At 42.5% G+C, this 27,140-nt stretch overlaps 1 protein-coding gene across 1 annotated transcript in view; it reads right to left on the bottom strand.

The window, feature by feature from the left end:
- sema3ab (sema domain, immunoglobulin domain (Ig), short basic domain, secreted, (semaphorin) 3Ab) overlaps nt 1–2,905 on the bottom strand; it is a 31,761-nt gene extending 28,856 nt beyond the window's left edge. The window contains exons 1-2 of the mRNA XM_029696507.1: nt 2,486–2,905; nt 2,122–2,358 (exon numbers count right to left, since the gene is read on the bottom strand). Coding sequence (XP_029552367.1) covers nt 2,122–2,227 — 106 coding nt within the window. The 5' untranslated portion in view covers nt 2,228–2,358; nt 2,486–2,905. The remainder of the gene's footprint in view (nt 1–2,121; nt 2,359–2,485) is intronic.
- Nucleotides 2,906–27,140: the final 24,235 nt, after the last annotated feature.

Genomic DNA, 27,140 nt, shown 5'->3' with positions numbered 1-27,140 from the left:
GTGTGTGTGTGTGTGTGTGTGTGTGTGTGTGTGTGTGTGTGTGTGTGTGTGTGTGTGTGTGTGTGTGTGTGTGTGTGTGTGTGTGTGTGTGTCTGTATATCTGCGTGTGTCTTGGCTGTGGGTATCAAAGGGGTGGATAGGTCTGACAGAGACAGAGCTCCTGGAAGTCCCCTCACTGGCCATGAAACTAAAGTACCCTCTCTTTCACTCTCCTTCCCTCGCATTTCTTCTCCTTCAAACTCTCCTTTTGTCTTCCTCTATTTCCCAGACACTTAACAATATGCCCTCCACTTATCCTGGCTAGGACACATGTATGACATACTGTACAGCTAAGCTTTAGTTCCTATGTCCCTGCCTCTGTACAGAAATCCATTAAAACCTCACCTCAGGCGACCAGTGATATTTCTCTACCCTGTCCCTCTGCTCTCCTGCAGTCTTATAGTCCTGCTGGCCTGCTGTTGTTACAGTTGGACCTGGTAGGATCATCTTAAGGTAAGGAGGCTACTGTTATACTTCCACCATGCTTCTCGCCCCTTCGCTGACCCCCTGTCCTATTGCCCTCTGTTAGAGTTAAGGTTGGGTGTGTGGTGTGTGTGTGTGTGTGTGTGTGTGTGTGTGTGTGTGTGTGTGTGTGTGTGTGTGTGTGTGTGTGTGTGTGTGTGTGTCTGTGTGTGTGTGCTGAGTGCCACCTGTAGGGGTCAGGGTTTCTACACGCCCCGGAACCTGTGGTTCACAGAGAAGTCCAACCACACACACACACACACACACACTCAGAAGCCACATATACAGACACACACACACCTCACATCTCACCCCACAAATGTTTAGCAATATAAAGTAATTTAGCTTTTATCCACAGCAGCCTTTAAGCCTATAATCATAATTAAACAGTCAGTATGAACGGATCCATATCAGAGACTGACTTTCTACCCTAAGCTTTGTGCAGGTCTGTGCTGCTGTGTGTATGTGGCTCTGCAAAATTTTGCCATGTTGTGTTTGTGTAGTTCTGTGCAGTGCTGTGGTATAATAGAGAAATCCCAGAAGGAGTGTGATTTAGAGATGACTGATACATACACACACAGGTATCATTACCTACAGATGGCCAAGGTGCATGTGAACGTGCATGCATGTGTGTTTGTACGTGTGTGTGTGTGTGTGTGTGTGTTTGTGTGTGTGTGTGTGTGTGTGTACGCGTGTGCGCATGTGCATGTGTATGCGTAATTATGAGTGTGGTGGTGCTGAGAGAGAAACGTCTCTGTTTGGGAGAGCCATCTGTTGAGACAGACTTACACCGTTCATCCATAATTACCATGCAGGGAACGACAGAGAGGAAAAACAACAACCACGAAAACAAGAGGGAGAGAAGGATAGATAGATGAGTGATACTTCACTTAAGCACTGGCAAGTCAGACTCTGGCATCTCTCTTTATTAACAAACTGACAACGATAGAGAGCAGGTAGTACTGTACACTCATACACATAGCTGATTATGTGGATGCTCTGAGGAAGTATTCTATGAAATAAGAGATCTTTCAGTTCCACCTGACTTATACCACACAGTGGAAAAGTATAACATATATTCCAGTGTATAGTTTTCTAGAGGTGGATATCAGGGCAGATCTATGTAGAGCTGGGAGATACATAGATACATACATACATACATACATATGGTGCAGAGTGCATAGGCTATACATTAAATGTTTTATTCAATCCAATGATCATACCAAACATGCATCTCTCATTTTTAGGAAAAAATTAAGTTTTGCAACTAGATTATGGTTGTGCTCAAAATGTGCTTCATAAAGCCACTACTATACACTATCTAAAAGCAACCAAACAACTGAAATAAGGGTTGCACTTTATCTTGACACACATATTACACGAGTCCTGCTATATTTCAACCTATAGCCTACATAGGTCTCAAATAGAAACACTGCTTCTGCTCTTTCTCAATACAAAAAGCCCCAGAAACCGTTGTCCCTGCCAGACATGCATGCAGACAAGTGAACATAGAGAGCAGTTGGTGAGAAGACAGTAAGCATAGAGGACTCTTCATGTAGAGTAAGAGTAGAAAGAGGAAAGGAACATGGTACAGTAAATGTCAGAGTAAGGTGGACTGACCTTTGTAAGAGAGTTTTAGCCGGGGAACATTGCTCTTTTTCTGCTGGGCTCCAGAGAGAGCCACCACCCCACACAGCAGCACCACCGTGCCCCAGAGAGAGGCCATGATCCAAGGGAGAAAGAGGCCAGACAGGTCCCTGAAGCACCAGTCCTCCAGAAGACAGTAATTCACAAAACCTTACCGGAATCTGTCCTAGGTTCAGGGGTTAGGGGTCAGGGGTTCCAGAGACACAGCACCTGCAAATGGAGCAGGGGTATGGGTCAGTGTCATAAAGGGCCAGCCTAAGGAAGTCAAACAGAACTGAGCCAAACTTAACTAACTGGGACTGAACTGAGCTAAACAGGAACCACACAGCAGACTCACATCACCCCAGTGTTGGAGGTCAGAGGCAGGAGGAGTCCCACCATACCGATCCCAGGGAGAGTGAGGGGAGCTGGGCTAGAGATCAGCCTTGACGTGGGTCTCTGCTCCAGCAGTTCTCCAGTGTTGACTCTGTATGGTTTTCTATTTTCTCTCTTCCAGCCTCCCCTCGCTTAAAGCTCTGTCTTAAGTTAGTGTAGAAAAACAGGTCCAGTATGTTCCAGTTCCTAATCCAATTAGTTTGGGAAACAGAGTCTGTACTGAGACACTCCTTCTGTAGTTCTCACAAATTCACTACTCAGATCCACTATATGTCCTCAACACAGCCCAGCTCAGCCTAGCCCTGTCCACACTGCACACTGCACACAGGGCAACTGAAAGCAGCTGAGGGAGCCAGCACAGCCAGAGGGGGGGAGGTGGGTAGAGCACGGGAAAGTGTGAGAGAGCGAGAGAGCTGCAAGAGTGAAAGAGAGAGGAGGGAGTGAGAAAGAGAGAGGGAAAGAAGGAGGGCAGAGTGAGTAAGAGAGGAGCAGGAAATCATAGAGAATAGTAGAGAGGAGTGCTGTAATTGAATGCTGTAACAGAGAGGTTGTGACTGTTTATTTTCTACAATGAGCTCTACTGTTTTACCTCAGATTGCTCTATTCCTCTACGCTTGACCTCTGCTACTCTCCTTCTCCCAATGCTCAGTTCTACCTGGGGAGACCTACCCTATCTTGATATCTCGTTGACAGCAGGACTCTATCAGTACCACTACCAGGACATTAGGTCACTGGTATAATGAATAGTAGACATGTCCTTTCCAGTTCAGTCAACAGTCTCAATGCTCCACAATAACCATCTGAATGAGTCCCATACAGCCTCTACAGGCCTGGCTAGCTGGACACACCACTGTTACTGTATCACAGCCAAACACACAATTTACTGGTTAGCCTTGCAAAACAGGGCCAAGGACTTCACTGTCCTTGAAAGAGCGAGAGAGTTAGCTAATGCTATTGTAATAAGGACAGATTGCTACGGTAGTTGCAGTGGGCTGTAGGCCAGAAGCTCGGAGAATGGACTCAGCATTAGATTACTGTCCTGTGAAAACATTACCATTAGAATAAAGCTCAGGCCTTATCTGGCTTTAATCAACCATTTATCCCTTAAAACATGTTTCAGATTAGGGGATACAAATATTTCTACTTATTTACGTTTTACTCTTTGTTGTGTATAGGATTTGTTTATTGACATTACAAAGCAGTACTGTCAATGGATAACATCATGGCATTATATTGATATACAGCTCATTCGGAAAGTATTCAGACCCCTTCCCTTTTTCCACATTTTGTTATGTTACAGCCTTATTCTAAAATGGATTAACCAATTTTTTTTCCTCATCAATCTACACACAATACTCCATAATGACAAAGTAGTAAATCCAATTGATTGGACATGATTTAGAATAGCACACACCTGTCTATATAAGGTCACATAGTTGTCAGTGCATGTCAGAGCAAAAATCAATCCATGAGGTTGAAGGAATTGCCCATAGAGCTCCGAGACAGGATTGCGTTGAGGCACAGATCTGGGGAAGGGTACCAAAACATTTCTGCAGCATTGAAAGTCTCCAAGAACATGGGGGCCTCCATCATTCTTAAATGGAAGAAGTTTGGAACCACCAAGACTTCATAGAACTGGTGGCACCGACCAAACTGAGCAATAGGGGGAGAAGGGCCTTGGTCAGGGAGGTAACCAAGAACCCAATGGTCACTCTGACAGAGCTCCAGAGCTCCTCTGTCGAGATGGGAGAAACTTCCAGAAGGACAACCTTCTCTGCAATACTCACCAATCAGGCCTTTGTGGTTGAGTGGCCTGACGGAAGCCACTCCTCAGTAAAAGGCACATGACAGCCCACTTGGATTTAGCCAAAATGCACCTAAAGGACTCTCAGACCATGAGAAACAAAACTCTCTGGTCTGATGAAACCAAGATTGAACTCTTTGGCCTGAATGCCAAGCGTCACGTCCGGAGGAAACCTGGCACCATCATCCCTTGGGGGTGGCAGCATCATGTTGTGGGGATGTTTTTCAGCGGCAGGGACTGTGAGACTTGTCAGGATCAAGGGAATGATGAACAGAGCAAAGTACAGAAAGATCCTTGATGAAAACCTGCTCCAGAGCGCTCAGGACCTCAGACTGGGGGCGAAGGTTCACCTTCCAACAGGACAACAACCCTGAGCACACAGCCAAGACAACGCAGGAGTGGCTTCGGTACAATTCTTTGATTGTCCTTGAGTGGCCCAGCCTGAGCCCGGAATTCAAAACTCTCTGGAGAGTCCTGAAAATAGCTGTGCAGCGACGCTCCCCATACAACCTGACAGAGCTTTAGAGGATCTGCAGAGAAGAATGGGGGAAAGTCCACAAATACAGGTGTGCCAAGCTTGTTGCGTCATACGTGTAACAGTGTAGGTTCCGTCCCTCTCTTCGCCCCAACCCGGGCTCGAACCAGGGACCCTTGCACACATCAACAACTGACACCCACCGAAGCATCGTTACCCATCGCGCCACAAGAGCCACGGCCCTTGCAACGCAAGGGGAAACCCTACTTCAAGTCTCAGAGCGAGTGACGTCACCGATTGAAACGCTATTAGCGCACACCACCGCTAACTAACTAGCCATTTCACATCGGCTACACTCACCCCCCCTTTGACTTCCTCCTTTTCCGCAGCAACCAATGATCCGGGTCAACAGCATCATGTAACAGTGTAGGTTCTGTCCCTCTCTTCGCCCCAACCCGGGCTCAAACCAGGGACCCTTGCACACATCAACAACTGACACCCACCGAAGCATCGTTACCCATCACGCCACAAGAGCCACGGCCCTTGCAACGCAAGGGGAAACCCTACTTCAAGTCTCAGAGCGAGTGACGTCACCGATTGAAACGCTATTAGCGCGCACCACCGCTAACTAACTAGCCATTTCACATCGGTTACATACGCAAGAAGACTCGAAGCTGTAATCGCTGCCAAAGGTGTTTCAACAAAGTACTGAGGAAAGGTTTGGATTACATACATTACCAGTCAAAGGTTTGGACACACCTACTCATTGAAGGGTTTTCTTTATTTTTACTTGTTTCTACATTGTAGTATAATAGTGAAGACATCAAAGCTATGAAATAACACATATAGAATCATGTAGTAACCAAGAAATTGTTAAACAAATCAAAATGTGTTTTATATTTGAGATTCTTCAAAGTAGCCACTCTTTGCCTTGATGACAGCTTTGCACACTCTTGGCATTCTCTCAACCAGCTTCATGAGCTAGTCACCTTGAATGCATTTCATTTAACGGGTGTGCCTTGTTAAAAGTTCATTTGGGGAATTAATTCAACTTTATCAATGTAGAAGCAACAGTCATTTTTCATACTTTGGACATCGTACTTTGATCTGGTTTCATCCAATTTCATGAAAAACATGATTTTGACTGTTCATGACAATGAATGTGATCTATAGTATATCTTAAGGATGCGTGGCCTATTGGGGTGGCATGGCTTTCAGATAAGTGTTTTTGGCCTCCTTTGATATTAAATGTCATTCCTGTTCGTACACTGCAAATTGAAGCTCTCCTTCAGTATTTCTGTAGATTAAACATTTTACTACACAAATAATAACAAAGTGGTAACTACACCCAGCATTTAGAGATACATAAGCTACCAACATGTCAGTGCTCAAACTTTATTTGCTTGGCAATACACACAGAACAAATTAAGCGGAATGACATTTACTCTCACGGGTAGCAAAAAAAATAACTAGATGAAAGCCACGCCCCTACTAAGCCACACCTCCAGTCTCCTAATATGGCCTGGTCGATCATAGCCAGTGGTGGAAAAATTCCCCAATGATCATGCTTGAGTAAAAGTGAAGACATGTTAATAGAAAATGACTCAAGTAAAAGTGAAAGTCACCCAGTAAAATATACGTGAGTAAACGTTGAAAGTCTTTGGCTTTAAATATACTTAGGTATCAAAAGTAAATGTAATTGCTAAAATATACTTATGTATCAAAAGTAAAAGTATATATTATTTCACATTCCTTACATAAAGCAAAACAGCCAACACAATTTGATTGTTATTTAAATTTACGGACACCCAGGGGCACACTCCAACACTAATTTACAATCAAAGCATTTGTGTTTAGTCAGTCCACCAGATCAGAGGCAGTAGGGATGACCAGGGATGTTCTTTGAGAAGTGCATGAATAGGAACATTTTCCTGTCCTGATAAGTATTCGAAATGTAACGAGTACTTTTGGGTGTCAGGGAAAATGTATAGATTAAAAATAACATGATTTTCTTTAGGAATGTAGTAAAGTAAAAGTAAAATGTGTCAAAAATATAAATAGTAAAGTACAGATACCCAAAACAACTAATTAAGCAGTACTTTGAAGTATTTTTACTTAAGTACATTACACCACTGATCATTGCTCAATATCCCAACTAACATGTGATCTATCCACTATTTACCCTGCACTGGGTTGTTTTTAACCCAGCATTTTTTTATGTACAGTATATCTTCTAAATCTATGTTCAATAATTATGAACACGGAGACACTAGAAAGAAGCCAAAATCAAATAATGTTAAGCTAAATCCAATGAGAAACTTTTTGACTTGTGAAACCGGCTCTAGAGTCACTCTATAGGGTCAGCCGGTCCTGACATGTCTAATGTGTCCACATCTGTTCTGACCTGTCTCACACCTCTACTTCCCTTTCCATCTCTAAACCCTTCACCTGTCATTCCTCTATCTCTCCCTCCCTCCCTCTATCTCATCCTCCCTCCTTCCTTTCTCCCTCCTCCCTTCCCTCCATCAGCGGTTGTCAGTCTTTCTCTTCCACCTCTCGATCCCTCTCCCCCCTCTTCACCCTTTTCACATTTCTCCCTGCAGCAGTTCTAAATATGTTTCTCTCTCTCCATCTCTGCGAGGTCCCTCTCCCTACAGTCAGACATTATAATGTATATTAATCATACTGAGATCACTTGGCAGGGCTTGCTATAATCTGCTGCCAATGCTTACTGTACTATACCTAGAGTCAATCTGTAATGGTTAGTTAAAACTTTATTTTGACAAAAAAATGAAATATTAAGATAAAAGTTCAAGCTGTTATAAATGTACTGTCACGACTTCCGCCGAAGTTGGTCCCTCTTCTTGTTCGGGTGGCATTCGGCGGTCGTCGTCACCGGTTTTCTAGTTGCCACCGATCCACGTTTTCTTTTTCCATTTGTTTTGTCTTCATTGTACACACCTGATTTCCATTTCATAATTATTGTTCCCTATTTAACCCTCTGGTTACCCCTTGGTTTTGTGCGTGTTTGTTCTTTGTTAAGCTGTCGCGCTTATTTGTGAGCTGAGTTATTTTCCCTGCGTGGAATGTTTTGTTGTTTTGTTGTTTTGTTGAGTAAAGACCTTTATTACTCATTCTTGGTGTCCTGCGCCTGACTCCGTCCCACCTGCTGCACACTGACTATTGACATGTACAAGTACTGGCATATCATTGGAGAGTTGCGTTGAGATGGTGATAAATTACTAAATACCGTAATCCACTGCTGTGAAGTTTTTGTATTTGTGGTACCTAGAACCTAGAGTGTCACACAATGATAGATACAGTGAGAGAAACGTCTGACCTCTGTGATTGCCAACAAGGGTTTTTCCACCAAGTACTAAGTCATGTTTTGCAGAGGGGGTCAAATGCTTATTTCCCTCATTAAAATGCAAATCATTTTATAACATTTTTGACATGCGTTTTTCTGGATTTTTTTGTTGTTATTCTGTCTCTCACTGTTCAAATAAACCTACCATTAAAATTATAGACTGATCATATCTTTGTCAGTGGGCAAACGTACAAAATCAGCAGGGGATCAAATACTTTTTTCCCTCACTGTATGCATGTTCTTGACAAATACATTTTCATAAATGCAGCATTGACCTCTAAATTACCCTGATATTACTTAAATTAAGGACCTTTAAGCCTACCAGGAAATGATTATGTGTTTCGTTGACTGCTTTGAAGTACCAGACATTTCTTTGTGGATTTCTCAGTTTCTCTTGTGAGTTCAGCGCAGGTCAAACGGTGCACTGTCTGGCTAGAGCCACATAATGTTTACTTTGCATTCAAGCCGACATGGATATCTAATAACCTATCTTTCATCAAGACTCGGTGGCATCGTGGTTACACAATCTCATCGGTGCCCAAAGCGGTCAGCTGACGGTGTGACAACAAAACTTACGCTCTGTGTTTTTCTGAGAACTTGGTGCAGTGTTGAATGACTCTCCTATCCAGGTTTAATAGGAGATTTTATATCCAGCAAGTCATCAATGCGCAATGTCCCACTCCTCAACTGTGCTCTTCGTGTGTTTCGTTGTGCTTATCAGGACATCAAAGATCACAGGTTTAAACAACATTATGAAATTGATTAATCAGGGTTCATGCTTAGACAGACACATACTGTATGTGCATATTGTGTGAGTGATTGGCTCCATCACAATGAAAAATGAAATAGATGTATACAGTACATATGACATGAATTTCTGGGAAAATTTCCACTACAGTAGGGTTTACTTCTCAGACACTTGGCGCCTGATCACATAAAGAAATATACCATGCTCTCCATATCTCTCTCTGTCATATATTCTGACATATATTCCCACACTCACAGTCACACAAGGAAGTTCCAAGAAGTCATCTAGAACACTGTTGTAATAAGAGCTCACTGAGCTGATCACATGACCTTTTGAACCCAGGTCAAATGGACAGGACCACTGTTTGGTCCATGTACCATGTACACTGCTATAACAGTTACATGAGATATACATATTTCATACCAAACGTTACCAGACACAATCAATTTGATACTTTCACAATTCAAAGATTAAAGCCTTAACTATCACATACGGTTTTGTTATTTCCACAACAGTTATTTCCCAGTTTTCACAAACAAGTGAGGTTAAAACAGGGAAGTTAGAATTAACATCATCAATCAACACACGTAAAAGCCATAAACAGAGAGTCATCAATCATAGACTCATCAAGAGGACTATTCGATCAATCAATCAAATGTATTTATAAAGCCCTTCTTACATCAGCTAATGTCACAAAGTGCTGTACAGAAACCCACCCTAAAACCCCAAACAGCAAGCAATGCAGGTGTAGAAGCACGGTGGCTAGGAAAAACTCCCTAGAAAGGCCAAAACCTAGGAAGAAACCTAGAGAGGAACCAGGCTATGAGGGGTGGCCAGTCCTCTTCTGGCTGTGCAAGTGGAGATTATAACAGAACATGACCAATTGTATTTCCTCTTAAAGTGTGTAAAGTGGGACGTCACTCCCTAACAAACATCTGACAGTTAGTAAGCTGTCTCCCTTCTCTAGTGAATGATAATTAGTTCTAGTGTGGATGCTCTGGCCATGACTCAGGAGTGATAGAACAGACATAACCCTGAACGCCACATAATTTCACACCCAATATCAGAATTCTTGACTCTTTTAAACACTGAGCAAGACACTGAATTATGTAGTGGCACAGAATTCTGAATTGAACTAACTCAACATTTGAAATGGCACTTCTGGCCGTCAGTCGTCTATCCACCACAGAGTGTAACTTTGAATGGAGATGTGTGTTCTAGTAATTGTGGTTCTATGTGTCTGATCTAGACCCAGGGCTGATGGTAGTGACCACTAACATGCAAAGTGTATAAAGACCCATTTAGAAACACTGAGAACAGCATAACTAATCCCCTACTAAAGCGAGTGGAAACATGGTTATGGTAATGTAGATTGTGGACTGGACACACACACACACGCACACACACACGCACACACACACACAGTCAAAATCAAATCCAATCAATCCGGCACTCTCAAATGAGTATGATATGTTACGGTTGGTATGATTAAAGAAGACAGATGGTTACTTAAGGCAAAAAGCTAAGCAGGGTGGTTGGTTGGTCAGGGTGGATGGGTTATCGTATAACGTGAACGTCTAGCCACACAATGGTTGCAAGTTCGAATCTCATCACAACAACTTCAGAATTTTAGCTAATTAGCAACTTTTCAACTACTTATTACTTATTAGCTACTTTGCATGTTAGCTAACCCTTCCCCTAACCCTAACCCTTTTAGCTAACCCTTCCCATAACCCTAACCCTTTTAGCTAACCCTTCCCCTAACCCTTTAACCTAACTCCTAAACTTAACCCTAACCTCTAACCCCTAATCCCTAGCCTAGATAACATTAGCCAGTTAGCTAACGTTAGCCACATACCCACCTAGATATAATTTGTAACCTATCATAAGTTTTGCAAGTTTGTAACATATAGTACGTTTTGGAAATTCGTAACATTGCACATTTTACAAATTCATAACATATAACACAAATTGTAATTCATAACATATCACATAAAATTGGTGATGAACATCCACAAATTAATACATACCACACAAAAAAGTAACATATCATACTAAATGGAGGGTTGCGAATTTACTTACATAATAATATGAAATGCTCTGAGACCAGGTTATGAAGGCAGACAGGACTATTGGTGAGGTAGATGACTGGTGAATGGCCCACTTGAGATTGATAAAACACACTTTGTCTTCTTTCCCATCTCTTGACAACTGGGATTGAAATGTAATTCCATCTAATGGAAGGTTATCAGTTTGTTAGAAAAGTAGTGATGGGTAATAGCATGATAAACGAACTTCAGAAAGCTACAGAGGAAAAAAATGGTTGTAAATCCTTCACTGCTAGCATTGACCATTCCATCCTGTTAGGGAATGTATTTAGGACAACTTAAGAGTCCTCCACTCCTCACTCTCCCACTCTCGTCACCTCTTCAACTCTTCTCCATCTCTCAAACCATATCTCCACTCATCTCATTTCATCCCTTTTCTACACCTCTCCTCCTCATGTCTTAACTCTCCCCCTCTTATCTTTCCACCTCTCTCTACTCCTCACCCACCCACCCATCACCCCTCCACTCCTCTCGATCTCCCTTTCTCAATCATGTTCCATTACCCCTCTCTTCACTTTTCTCTCCATTCCTCTCCTCATTTCTCCACTCCTCTCTCCGGTGCTATCAAATCTCCTGAATCTGACACAAACTTTCACTCTCTCTCCTCTCTCTCTCCTTTGCCCTCTCCTTCTCTCAGTCACAGTGTCTGATTTCATCTTTACAGCCTTGTAAACCCCAGAATATTAGCCTCCTCTGCCTTTCATTTTAGCTCCTCTACTGTTTAGAAACACACTGCATTACATTAGTCCAGTTTGTCTTTCAGTATTCAGACAGTATCCTGTGGGTTTGTGGGTTATCAGAGAGCTACTCTGTTTCAATGAGGCAAAATATAAACTGTCACATTCACTAAATAATGGTGTTAATACAGAGAGGACTTGAAGTGGTCTGACGACCTCAAAGGACTGAAGAGCTTAAAACTCATATATTTCTGGAGTGAGAGGGGGAAGGGTTTGAGTTTATTATGCAGTGGGGTGCTTGTGGTATTGTTAGGGATTGGGTGTTAGTGGAGAGGTTCTGTTGATACCCACTGGGAGTCTGGATAACCCCATCAGAGCTCACTCAGGCCTTTTCAAACAATACCAACTCCATCGCCCCACCCCATGTCCACACATGCACTCCTAACGCTCAGATCTCTCTTCCCCCACCCCACTTAAGACCTGACCCCCATCCAGACCAGCCCTGTTACCCCATCTGACTCAGAATAGCCCTTCCCCCTTACCTCACCCGCAATCTTTCTCCCCTCCCTTCCACTCTCTACTTTTTCCTCCGCTCCACTCTCTCTCCCCTCCCCTCTGTTCTCTCTCCACTCCACAGGGGTGGGCAACAAGATCTCATGGCCTGACACGGTTCAATATACACGTTTGTCCAGGGTGGATAAACATTGAGCTTTGATGGTTAATTACAGTATAGGCGTTCATTCCGATTGGATAACTTAAGGGTTAAGGTTTGGGATAGAGTTAAAACAGAAAGAACTCAAAGGATAAGTTTAGGCCAAGGATGTCAATCAAATTTTGCCCCGCATTCGGTTTTCATCGAGGTCCGGTGGGGTGCACTTAAAATTGATTATATTTCCTTGCCGTCAAAATATTTAATAAAATAGTCCCATATCCATCACTTTTGGAATTTTCGACGCTCCCTGACTGTCTAGCATTCATTTTATCACTGTTAGCAAGCTGGACAGAGTGAAGAGACTATAAATATACTGTAGGTCATTTTTACACAGTTTCAATTTGGTTTTAGTCATTTCAATGTCAAATGTCAGTTTTTACCAAAAATAAATACCCCTATTAATTCAAATTGGTTAAAGGTTTGGGATAGGGTTAAAACCAAAATAATTAAAACAAGTGCCTAGCAATGGGATTGAACCAGTGGATTCATCTGTGATTTGTCAGGGAAAGCCTTCCGTTTCTGATGTCTATCAGATTCCTGTTCTCTAACTGGCAGGTTTAGCAGAATGAATGACCGATCCTTGAATTAACTGAAATACATCTGAATAACATTTGATTGGAGATGAGTTTGTGGGTGTGTGTGTGTGTGTATGTGTATATTTGTGTGTGTGATATACCTGAGAAGAAACATATTATCAGGTATGAAGGTAAGGCAACAATGGTTTAATAATCCAACCGGTCGGCAGGCAGGCTCAGGGTCAGGGACAGGCAGAGTGGTCAGGCAGGTGGGCTCAGAGTCAGAACAGGCAAGGGTCAAAACCAGGAGGGTGAGAAAAAAAAGGGAAAAGCAGGAGCTGAGACATAAAAACGCTGGTTGACTTGACAAACAAGACGAACTGGCAACAGACAACAGAGAACACAGGTATAAATACACAGGGATAATGGGGAAGATGGGCGACACCTGGAGGGGGGTCTGAGACAATCACAAAGACAGGTGAAACAGATCAGGGTGTGACAGTACCCCTCCCTCTAGGGGTGCCACCTGGCGTCCTACCTGGGCTCATACCTGGTTGACTGGGGGTCCGGCGGTGGAAGTCGGCAATGAGGGCTGGGTCCATGATGTCTCTAGCGGGGATATCCTCCGGGCCATAACCCTCTCAGTCAACCAGGCACTGGAAACTGCTGCATCGTGGTCGAACACTCAGGAGGTGTCTCACCGTGAACGCCGGATGGCCATTGATGACACAGGCAGGAGGGGTGGGCCTGGAAATAGAAGACAAAGGGCTGTGTGACACAGGCTTAATCCTAGACACATGGAAAGTAGGAAGAATACGGAGGGTACGAGGAAGAAAAAAGATGAACAGCATTGGTTCGAATGACTCTAGAGATGGGGAACGGGCCGATGAAATGGGGGGAAAGTTTACGGGACTCCACGAGGAGGGGCAGGTCCCGGGTGGAGAGCCATACCCTCTGCCCGAGCCGATAGCATGGAGCAGGGGTATGGTGGCGATCCGCTTGTCGCCTATACCTGGAAGTGGTCTTCAACAGAGCGGCCCGGGGTCTCTTCCAGGTATGGCAACAGCGGCGGACGGACATCTGGGCGGAGGGATTGCTGACTTCCTCCTCTTGCTTGGGGGGGACTTCTGAGATGACACGGAGGTGAGGTGGAATCCCTGGACGTGCAAGCAAAAGCAAATCTCCTCTCCATCCGTCGTTCCTGCAATTGCCCATCGTTGCGGATGGTCAAAGCGATGAGGGAGTCAAGATCCATGGGTAACTCCCGAGCAGCAAGCTCATCCTTAACCTCCTCTGAGACGCCGTGCAGGAACATGTCGAACAGTGCTTCCTGGTTCCTCAAACTCTCCGCTACCAACATGCGGAAATACACCACATAGTCCTGCTGGAGCTGGATTAGCTTCCGGGCAGCTTCTCTCCCAGAGAACGGGGCATCAAAAACCTTCCTCACCTATCCCACGAACCCCTCGAAATTCACGCACAGGGCCGGCTGTTGTTCCAATACGGTGGTAGCCCAGGTGAGAGCCCTCCCAGACATCAGCGTGAGGAGGTAGGCTATCTTGGAGCGATCCGAGGGGAAGGAGAAGGGCTGAAGCTAAAAAATTATGGCACAACGCCAGACATGTGTTCGGCTCTCCATTAAAGCTTTCCAGGGGAGGTAAACAGAGCTCCCGGGAAGGTGGAGTGGCCGGTGGGGCAGCGCTGCTAACCGCCGAGTTGCTGAGGGGTGATGGGGTTACCACCGTGGCAGGCTGTCCCCCAGACAACCCGCGGAATAGCTCCAGCAGCATGTCCAACACCTGGTCTTGGCACTCAGCCAACGTTTGGACCCCCTCCATGAGACAACAAATAAGTTCCTCGTGCCTACCAATGGAGGCTCCTTGGTAGGAGATGGCGTTGCGCAGCTGGCCCTGGTCTGCTGGGTCATTCACGGCCAGTTCATACTATCAGGTATGAAGGTAAGACCCAGATGCAGACAACGTCGAATTAACAATGGTTTAATAATCCAACAGAGGCAGGAAATAGACAGGTCAAGGCAGGCAGGGGTCAGTAAACAAGAGGTGGGGCAACGGTACCGGACGGCAGGCAGGCTCAGGGTAGGCAGAGGTCAATAGTTCAGAGGTGGGGCAAGGTACAGGTCGGCAGGCAGGCTCAGGGTCAGGGGCAGGCAGAGTGGTCAGGCAGGTGGGCTCAGAGTCAGGACAGGCAAGGGTCAAAACCTGGAGGGCGAGAAAAAAAGAGAGACTGGGAAAAGCAGGAGCTGAGACACAAAAACGCCGGTTGACTTGACAAACAAGACGAACTGGGGACAGACAAACAGCGAACACAGGTATAAATACACAGGGGATAATGGGGAAGATGGGCGACACCTGAAGGGGTGGAGACAATCACAAAGACAGGTGAAACAGATCAGGGCGTGACACATATGAAATAGAGACACAGTCTCTCCTGTTTCCACGGATATTGAGTTGCCTGTGACGATGAAACAGAAGCTTTGGGGGTGGTGAATGATCATGATCCCATGGCTCTGGATCTGAAAGGCGTGTATTAAATAGACAGATTAGTCCATGTAGTATTCATAAAACAAAAACTGGGGACAGTGTTCTGTCCTCGACATCCATGCAGCCCCACCCTATCCACCCTATCTGTCCATGCAGCCAGGGATGTAATGGAGCATAAAAGCACATAAATGCTGTTTATGAACCTGTTACAAACGTTTAAGCTAAATTATCATTGGTAGCATTAGAGTTTACATTTCTCGCTGCCAGTCATCTAAACCAGCGTTTAACATTATAGCCACTAAATCCCTGGTGGAAGTCCCACCCTTACTCTGCAGGATTAGTAAACTAAAATACACATAGACCTTCACTCTTTAATCCAATGCATTCCAGAAAAGTGATATACTATACAGTAAGCCTACCCGTCAGTAGGGAATTGCCTATAGGATTCCTGTTCTCTAACTGGCAGGTTTAGCAGAGCTCTGAGGGTCGCTGTTCTCAGCCTGCTCTTTCTCCACATGAATTTATCATCTGCCATGAATATTTCACTGTGAGTCTACCTGAGTTACACAACCACAAGGATTCACATTGCCCCATGTCTAGTCTATCTACAGAGAGATTACATGAACTGGGATAGGGACATTTACATTTTACCACCACCGCTCCAAGTTGCCTTGGCTCTACTGTCGGAAGTTAAGCTCAGGTTTGTTCAATATAATTTACTGTAACATCCTTATCTATCCCCAGAACCACACAGAAATCTAAATATATGTTTTTTTAACCAATAAACATGGATTTTTGGATGATGTTTTTAAGCCTGCTCCTATATGTATAACACACAGGTCTGATTGGGCATCGTTGGTGTATGTGTGTGTGTTCCGTGGCATTATGTAAGACCAAGAGAAATAGGAACTGAGACTGCCACTTGGTCAGCAGTCTTGTTGTGTATTGAGCCTTGTAAGCTCTTGGCACTCTGTCCTCCATAGTGAACCAGAGTCCTGCTAACAGTCAGTCAGATAGATGTACTTTCCAGACAGGGCTTTTCTCTATCACTGTGAATATGCAGCTGTTGTAAACTATCCAGATCCTTAGAAGGCTTCCATGCTATCATGAGACATACCAGACTGACAGTACAGCTTTAGACCTACACCATTATACCGTCTCTGTCCAAATAACTTCTTAATGCATTCACTTCACTTGAATGTTAGGGTGATCGATCATGAATTGTACAGTTATGTTATTGTTATCAACCATAACATTCGTGTTATCTTTTTCCTCCAAAGGGAATTGTCCTGCCTCACACCTGTTAGTGTGTGATCCTGATGAAGTCTATCCCAGACTGCAGACAGTCCTTTCAGCCAGGCCAGATAACCTCTGTTTAGACTTGATACAGTAAAATCTCTGTATGATGCTTATCAACATTGATTCATTGTTCATTCCTAATGGTTAATACATGAACAATCTGATTATGATTCTGTCCTAGCAGAGAAGCCAGGGGCATTGTAGTTGTTCTCTAAATGTATTCACCATTCCTGGAAATTCACACACCACTGTTTTATTTCCTCCACACACAGAAACCTAAGCCTACACCCTACCAATAGTACTAAAACATTTGACACTAAAGAGGGACTTCATGTTACATATAGTTTATCAGTCCCTCAAGGATTTTTTGTGATATTTGTGGGCAAACAGATTTTGCTGCGGTAATTCTAACATTTTGCATGGCCATATGCAATGATTTTGTCCAATGTGTTGTGAAAATGCGCTGACAAGGGAAAAAGTTTGTTGACATGTGGCTTGATTGAACCATATTATGCCAGTGATGTAAAGTACTTACCTAAAAACAGTACTACTTAAGTAGTTTTTTGGGGGCATCTGTACTTAACTATTTATAGTTTTGACAAATGTTTGTTTTACTTCACTACATTTCTAAAGAAAACAATGTACTTTTTACTCCATACATTTCCCTGACACCCAAAACTACTCGTTACATTTTGAATGCTTAGCAGGACAGGAAAATGGTCCAATTCACCCACATATCAAGACAAAATCAGTGGTCATCCTTACTGCCTATGATCTGGTGAGTCCGCCAGATCAGAGGCAGTAGGGATGACCACTGATTTTCATTTGCAAATTATGCCTGAGTATTGGAGATGTCTATCCTTAAATAGAAAAAACAAGAAAATGGTGCCGTCTCGTTGGCTTAATATAAGGAATTTGGAATTATTTACACTTTTACTTTTGACACTTAAGTATATTTAAAACCAAATACTTTTACTCAAGTAATATGTTACTGGGTGACTTTCGCTTTAGAGATTTTCTATTAAGGTATCTTTACTTTGTCACGAACCGGCTCGAAGTTCGTAACAAAAGGGAGACAACGTGGAGACAAGGAATAACAAAATATATTTATTAAATAAAGTAAACTAAATACAATTAACAATGGTGTGTGTATTCAGTAGTGTAAGTGAGTGTTTTGCATGCAGAAATGTGATAATGTGGGGTGTTGAAAGGTGCCAAAGCAAACAACCAAAAGGCCACAAAAATACCACAACAAAATCTATAAAGGTGTCTGCATGGAGAGAGTCTCCCCAATGAATGAGGAAGAGGTGTATTTATCCTGGGACACACCCGAGCCCAGGTGTTTCCCATGTCGCTGACGACCCTCCCGGCTCCGCCCACCGACATCCTATTAAGGAAATCAAGAGCAAAGAGAAAGAATTCGGCAGACAGAGTGGGAGGGTCGTCACAGCTTTTTCTCAAGTATGACAATTGGTTACTTTTTCTACCACTGTAATATGCAGTAAATGTGCGGCGATTGGTTGAAATTGCGAGCCCTCTTTTTGTACTGCTGTGATGTCAGTTTCATGCAATAATATTGCAATGATTTGACTCTTTTATGCAGAAATAGTGCAGTGATTGGTCAATTTTGCAAGCCCTCACATAATATGCAGGGAATTGTTGATTTGGCAAAAAATAAATTAATGGCGGAATCCTGGACAGACAAGTTTATGTTTTATGTATTACTGTTTTTGTATTGTATACATTTCATTAAACTTTCACAACATTTTACATTATCAGTTTTTCTGTAATACTGAATGACAAAATAATGATGTTGAAGAAACCTCAGCAAGAAAGAAAACAGTAAAGTGCCGCTGCTCGCTCACCCTCAATCAGTAAAGAACATATTTCCATCCTGCTTGTTGTATACATTGGTAGTGTGTGTGTATATAATATATATATAAACAGTTGAAGTCGGAAGTTTACATACACTTAGGTTGGAGTAATTAAAACTCGTTTTTCAACCACTCTAAAAGGGATGTAAACAAAATTGTGCACAAAATTTGAGCGAAATAAGCCTTTTGTGCATATGGAACATTTTTGGGATCTTTTATTTCAGCTCATGAAACATGGGACCAACACTTTACACGTTGTGTTTATATTTTTGCTCAGTGTATAAACATAGCATTTGCACCAATATATGGGCTAGGCCTACTGTTAATTTTATTATGTCTGCCATGTCTGAGCTATGGACATGCCAAAAGTTGTCAATAAGCAAGATTAAATTCACAATTGATAAGGCTTAAAAATAGAGTGAATAATTATACTAGAATTTGATAAAAAAAATGGAACAGCTTCTGTATGTACACCACGCTAAATGGATGACACAAACTAGGTCCAGTAGAGATACTTGTGTAGTGTAAGGAGACGGATCTAGATTCAAATCTATTTTTAAGAGATGTCTCCCGCAATACCTCAGGAGGTAGTTCGGGAGACATCTTCACCACATGTAAAGCAGGTATTGCCAAACTTGTTTGGCCCACAACCCCATTTTGATATATGAAAATTATTGAGACCCCGACCATGTGAATTTTTTTTTTATTAACATCCAATGTTTACTTTTGGGGGGGGGGGGGGGGGCATGGCAGTCAATTGAAAAACATTCTAACAGTATTTCTGATTGTCTTCTCAACACTCCATGACATATGTTTCATGTGGGGAGTTTTGGTTCCTGACTCAAATGGAACAAACACCCTGCTGTCTCCGTTTTAGCATTAATGCTGAGAAATCTTCAGTGTTTTGAAGACAGCTGGGAACTGAAAAATATGTGGTCAAATCAATACATCTGTGATCTTCAGGTCGGAAAGTCGGAGCTCTAGAAAGAGGCCTGAGTTCCCAAGTTGGAATTCCAAGTTGGATGACCGGTAATTTTTTTTACAGAGTTCCCAGTTGACTGCTGCAGTATATCTCAGAGTTCTGTGCTCAGCTCTTTTGCCGCCAGTTGCTCTCGGCATTTCATACAATAACTCCATATGGCAGAGTGATACCCATTCATAACTAAAGTGCAGAGGCCTGCCCGCCGATCCGCCATAGATGGGGCCAAATCTGTGGATGGAATCTGTTTTTCATCAATTTAGCCACGCAGCACCTTGAACATCCCCTGTGTCGTTTCATGCTCCGGAATATGCACATACAATTTAATGAGCTGCCAGTTGAGGACTTGTGAGGGATCTGTTTCTCAAACTAGACACTCTAATGAACTTGTCCTCTTGCTCAGTTGTGCACCGTGCCCCCCCCACTCCTCTTTCTATTCCGGTTAGAGACAGTTTGTGCTGTTCTGTGAAGGGAGTAGTACACAGAGTTGTACAAGATCTTCAATTTCTTGGCAATTTCTTACATTGCATAGCCTTCATTTCTCAGAACAAGAATAGGCTGACGAGTTTCAGATGAAAGGTATTTGTTTCTGGCCATTTTGAGCCTTTAATCGAACCCACAAATGCTGATGCTCCAGATCCTCAACTAGTCTAAACAAAGCCAGTTTTATTGCTTCTTTAATCAGAACAACAGTTTTCAGCTGTGCTAACATAATTGCAAAAAGGGTTTTCTAATGATCAATTAGCCTTTTAAAATGATAAACTTGGATTAGCTAACACAATGTGCAATTGAAACACAGGAGTGATGGTTCCTGATAATGGGCCTCTGTACGCCAATGTAGATATTCCATAAAAAATCTGCTGTTTCCATCTACAATAGTCATTTACAACATTAACAATGTCTACACTGTATTTCTGGTCAATTTGATGTTATTTTAATGGACAAAAATGTGCTTTTCTTTTAAAAACAAGGACATTTCTAAATGATCTTAAACTTTTTAACGGTAGTATATTTCTAAATTAGATGGGGTCAGAAGCATTATATAATAAGTCACGTCTATTGTTCCAATAAATCACATGTATAATTCCATCACATCTATCGTTCAACACGTAGCCTTACATGTCTTTACGTATAAGATTTGCACGTCTAAACAAAATACTAGGCTCCTGTCAAATGTATCGTTGCCTATGTGCGAGGCACATTCTCAAAATAATCCACTGTTGATATGGCATTATAGAAGGACTGAATTGTTTGGAGGAGCACGTCTTTGGTAATCGGACGAGGGCTGCTCTTTGAAAATGTGGATGGAGAGCCTACTTGAACAAGAAAAATTAAGTATGTAGGTATGTGAATTGTGAATCATGAGTGCAAAAACCTCCACATATCTTCAATCACATTTAGTAGATCATTTAAAACCACTTTATTCATATACGCTACTTGGCTAATGCATGGCCAGGATAAAAAGATGCACCTATGCAAAGCTGCTAAACCAGCCTTGATTAAGGGGAGGGTAGGCTATGCTTATGCTATGCGCAATATAAAAAAAATTGCCCCATCCCAGATTCTAATGTTTTTCATCTTCTCACCAAGTTCCTGTTTACACGTGCACGCACGACTACTAACTGCTTTAGTGAGGGAGATGAAAAATGGCAGAAGCTTCTAAAACATTTACTTTCTCAGCGTGGAAGTACTCACATTACTTTGATTTGGAGAAAATGACAATAATTTATCTGTAAAACACCTCTACACTGCTAGAAACACGACTTCCAATCTTTTGAAGCACCTGTAAAGGCAACAAGCCAACACAAAACTCGTACCGAAAGACCCCCAAGACCGGACTACTGCTGCTAATATGACTGTAGGCCTAACTCATCCAAACAACCAAGACTTGATTTGAATCATTCAGCAGGACAGGATGTAACCCAGGGAGAGCTGAACAACCTTGTAGATGGGAATGTAATAGAGAAAATGCTGCCTATTTTCCATAGTAGAATCCCCCTCTTTCAGACAGATATTTAGCAAAATACCAATGACAGTTCACATTGAGTGAGGACGCGCAACGTTTTGGGGTGTAACGCCAAAGTAATATAACGAGTAGTGTAACAAAGTACTTTTCCCAGGGAGGAATAAGTAAAGTAATTCATTATTTTTGAACGAATTAATGAGTAAAAGTTAATATTTTACTTTTTTTGAGTGACAAACCCCAACACTGCTCCCACCTTAGTGCAGGCTAGAGGAACACTGACTACAGTCTGGGTGCTGATCGGTCTGTCATGTTATTTACCAGCTGTCTGTAATGTTAAGCTGAGGTCAAACGAAAAGGATCAGTGGGTTTCACTCCCTTTCTCCCCCTGATATGCACCTCCTTACAGAACACTAACACACACAGCCCTGACAATCTCCACTAATCTTGGTCCTATAGTTTGGGCCTAGCTGTCCATACTGAATGAGAATAGCACCTCCAAATCATCCAGAGCTATAGAGGAATGGAGAGGACTGGGGACAGTCCAGGGTCATTAGTTAGTGTTAGTGTTGAGAGTGTTGAGTTATCCCTGTCTACAGCTGAACATCTCTCAACACGTTGGTCCTCAGAGAACAGCCTTTCATCAGGCCAACTGGCTCTCAGAGAGACATGTAACTTAGGAGAGGAACACTGGGAGGAACACGATTCACTACAAGCCTCAAAGGCACATTTACCTTTGGTAATTACTTTTTTTGTAGGGTAGAGTGAACACGCTGCGAAAGATATAACGACAGAGTCTGTAGCTCACCAGGACTGAGATGACATCTCCTTTCCTCTCCTCTCCTCATGTTGACATAGACATCCTTCAGTGCTGTGATATAAACGTATATAATCCAGTGTTAACTCCACATCTGTCTCCCTGAGCACACTCAGAGCTACCTGTATCTCTGTGACCAGAGCCCTCCCATTCAGCCCCAGGGAGGTTGATAAACACACCGAGCTCAGACTAATTGGTCCTTCGGCAGGAAACAGCAGCTTGTTGTAATTTATAGCTCTGCTCGACACGCTGCAGACATCTGACACAGCATGCCTCTTCTCCTCTCCCTGCCTGCATAGATCAAACAATGTGTTCACTCCAGATTAGAGTCATCCTCATTGATATGTTCTCTTTCTCTCTCTCTCTCTCTCTCTCTCTCTCTCTCTCTCTCTCTCTCTCTCTCTCTCTCTCTCTCTCTCTCTCTCTCTCTCTCTCTCTCTCTCTCTCTCTCTCTCTCTCTCTCTCTCTCTCTCTCTATTATCTCTCTCTGTTTCTCTGTTTTTCTATTCCCTATCTTGTCCTCTCATTATATTTGTCACTCTAAAGCAGTGACCTGCGGTGAGGTCGGTGACTGGGAGTGCACTGGCTATGATCAAAAATAAATATCTACATTTTTACCCCCTTTTTTTCCTCACACCAGATACAAATATACACATTTGAACAACAACTTACAGACACACACAAACAACAACTACATCTCATCTGTCCAGACCTGCATGCTCACATCCCCATCCCTAGTGCATGCATTATTCTTTAAAACATGGCCTTAAATTAAAGCAATTTGTTTTTCTCAGTCGCCCATGCAATTTAAATATTTCAATAATAAATCATGCGATTTTTTGTTGTGTTAATTTTTGCAGATTGATAGATTTCCACATTTTTTAAATGTTTTTTCAAGATGAGTGACGAGAAGATTATCGTCCAGCCTATTGGGTATCTCATTACACCCCCATATGCCATATCTCGAAATATGCAGACAGACATCCTGTTAGGGCTAGGGGGCAGTATTTACACGGCCGGATAAAAAACGTACCCGATTTAATCTGGTTACTACTCCTGCCCAGTAACGAGAATATGCATATAATTATTGGCTTTGGATAGAAAACACCCTAAAGTTTCTAAAACTGTTTGAATGGTGTCTGTGAGTATAACAGAACTTATATGGCAGGCAAAAACCTGAGAAGATTCCATGCAGGAAGTGGCCTGTCTGACAAGTTGTTGTTCTTCTTGCCTCTGTTTATTGAAGACTGAGGATCTTTGCTGTAACGTGACACTTCCTACGGCTCCCATAGGCTCTCAGAGCCCGGGAAAAAGCTGAACGATATCGAGGCAGCCCCAGGCTGAAACACATTATCGCTTTTGACAAGTGGTCGATCAGAGGACAATGGGCTTAGGCGCGTGCCCGAGTCGACCCCGTGCTTTATTTTCTTTCATCTGTTTACCTAATTGCAGATTCCCGGTCGGAATATTATCGCTTTTTTACGAGAAAAATGGCATAAAAATTGATTTTAAACAGCGGTTGACATGCTTCGAAGTACGGTAATGGAATATTTAGAAATCTTTTGTCACGAAATGCGCCGTGCTCGTAACCCTTATTTACCATTCGGATAGTGTCTTGAACGCACGAACAAAACGCCGCTGTTTGAACATAACGATGGATTATTTGGGACCAAACCAACATTTGTTATTGAAGTAGAAGTCCTGGGAGTGCATTCTGACGAAGAACAGGAAAGGTAAGACCATTTTTCTTATAGGAAATGTGATTTTGGTGAAGGCTAAACTGGGTGGGTGTCTAAATAGCTAGCCCGTGATGGCTGGGCTATGTACTTAGAATATTGCAAAATGTGCTTCATCCGAAAAGCTATTTTAAAATCGGACATATCGAGTGCATAGAGGAGTTCTGTATCTATAATTCTTAAAATAATTGTTATGCTTTTTGTGAACGTTTATCGTGAGTAATTTAGTAAATTGTTAGTAAATTCCCCGGAAGTTTGCGGGGGTATGCTAGTTCTGAACGTCACATGCTAATGTAAAAAGCTGGTTTTTGATATAAATATGAACTTGATTGAACAGACATGCATGTATTGTATAACATAATGTCCTAGGTGTGTCATCTGATGAAGATAATCAAAGATTAGTGCTGCATTTAGCTGTGGTTTTGTTTTTTGTGACATTATATGCTAGCTTGAAAAATGGGTGTCTGATTATTTCTGGCTGGGTACTCTGCTGACATAATCTAATGTTTTGCTTTCGCTGTAAAGCCTTTTTGAAATCGGACAGTGTGGTTAGATTAACGAGAGTCTTGTCTTTAAATAGCTGTAAAATAGTCATATGTTTGAAAAATGGAAGTTTTCGGATTTTAGAGGAGTTTGTGTTTCGCGCCACGCCCATCATTGGATATTGGAGCAGACGTTCCGCTAGCGGAACATCTAGATGTAAGAGGTTAACCTGTTGGGGCTAGGGGGCAGTATTTGCAAGGCCGGATAAAAAACGTACCCGATTTAATCTGGTTACTACTCCTGCCCAGTAACTAGAATATGCATATAATTGTTTGTTTTGGATAGAAAACACCCTAAAGTTTCTAAAACTGTTTGAATGGTGTCTGTGAGTATAACAGAATTCATTTGGCAGGCCAAAACCTGAGAAGATTCCAAACAGGAAGCGCTCTCTCTGACCATTTCATGGCCTTCTTGATCATCTCTAACCAAAACAGGGGATCTCTGGCATGACGTGACATTTTCTAACGCTCCCATAGGCTCTCAGAAGGCGCCAGAAAGCTGAATGGTGGCTTTGCAGGCCCTGGCTGAAAAACATTAGCGCATTTTGTAAGTGGTCGATCTGAGGACAATGAGACTGGAGGCGCGTGCCCGAGCTGACACCATGTTTACTTTCTCTCTCTTTGAACGAAAACAACCACTCCCGGTCAGAATATTATCGCTTTTTTACAAGAAAAATTGCATAAAAATTGATTTTAAACAGCGGTTGACATGCTTCGAAGTACGGTAATGGAATATTTAGAATTTTTTTGTCACGAAACGCGTCGGGCGCATCACCCTTCTTTACCCTTCGGATAGCGTCTTGAACGCACGAACAAAACGCCGCTGTTTGGATATAACTATGGATTATTTGGGACCAAACCAACATTTGTTATTGAAGGAGAAGTCCTGGGAGTGCGTTCTGACGAAGAACACCAAAGGTAATCAAACTTTTCTAATAGTAAATCGGAGTTTGGTGAGTACCACACTTTGTGGGTGTCAAAATAGCTAGCCTGTGATGGCTGGGCTATCTACTCAGAATATTGCAAAATGTGCTTTCACCGAAAAGCTATTTTAAAATCGGACATAGCGAGTGCATAAAGGAGTTCTGTATCTATAATTTTTAAAATAATTGTTATGTTTTTTTGTGAACGTTTACCGTGAGTAATTTAGTAAATTCACCGGAAGTGTTCGGTGGGAATGCTAGTCACATGCTAGTCACATGCTAATGTAAAAAGCTGTTTTTTTTAAATAAATATGAACTTGATTGAACAAAACATGCATGTATTGTATAACATAATGTCCTAGGATTGTCATCTGATGAAGATCATCAAAGGTTAGTGCTGCATTTAGCTGTGGTTTGGGTTTATGTGACATTATATGCTAGCTTGAAAAATGGGTGTCTGATTATTTCTGTCTGGGTACTCTGCTGACATAATCTAATGTTTTGCTTTCGTTGTAAAGCCTTTTTGAAATCGGACAGTGTGGTTAGATTAACGAGAGTCTTGTCTTTAAAATGCTGTAAAATAGTCATATGTTTGAGAAATTGAAGTAATAGCATTTCTAAGGTATTTGAATAACGCGCCACGGGATTCCACTGGCTGTTGACTGGCCCAGAGAGGTTAACTTGTTTGTCAACCGCTCCACAAATTTCTTGTTAACAAACTATAATTTTTGCAAGTCTGTTAGGACATCTAGTTTGTGCATGACAGAATACATTTTTCCAACAATTGTTTACAGAGAGATTATTTCACTTAAATTTCACTGTTTCACAATTCAAGTGGGTCAGAAGTTTACATACACTAAGTTGACTGTGCCTTTAAAAAGCGTGGAAAATTCCAGAAAATTATGTCATGGCTTTAGAAGTTCTGATAGGCTAATTGACATAATTTGAGTCAATTGGAGGTGTACCTGTTGATGTATTTCAAGGCCTACCTTCAAACTCAGTGCCTCTTTGCTTGACATCATGGGAAAATCAAAAGAAATCAGCCAAGACCTCAGAAAACAATTGTGTCCCATCACTAAGGAATTATCATGGTCCACACACAACAACACAGTTGTGAAGAAGGCACGACAACACCTCTTACCCCTCAGGAGTCTGAAAAGATTTGTCATGAGCCATCAGGTCCTCAAAAAAATTATACAGCTCCATCATTGAGAGCATCTTGACTGGCTGCATCACCACTTGATTTGGCAACAGCTTGGCATCCGACCATAAGGCGATACAGAGGTTAGTGCGTTCAGCCCAGTACATCACTGGGGCTGCGCTCCCTGCCATCCAGGACATCTATACCAGGTGGTGTCAGAGGAAGGTCCTAAATATTGTCAAAGATTCCAGCCACCCAAGTCATGGACTGTTCTCTCTGCTACCGCACAGCAAGCGGTACCATTGCACAAAGTCTGGAACCAACAGGGCCCTGAACAGCTTCTTCCCCGAAGCCATAAGACTGGTAAATAGTTAGTACGGGTAGCTATTGGTTAACTATTTAACTATCTGCATTGAGCCTTTTTACTCTAACTCTT

Source organism: Salmo trutta, chromosome 17 (assembly GCF_901001165.1).
Source record: "Salmo trutta chromosome 17, fSalTru1.1, whole genome shotgun sequence".
In the NCBI taxonomy this organism is placed as follows: Eukaryota; Metazoa; Chordata; class Actinopteri; order Salmoniformes; family Salmonidae; genus Salmo; species Salmo trutta.
Note: the sequence above shows the minus strand (reverse complement) of the source record. Positions and strands in the feature narration are given on the sequence as shown.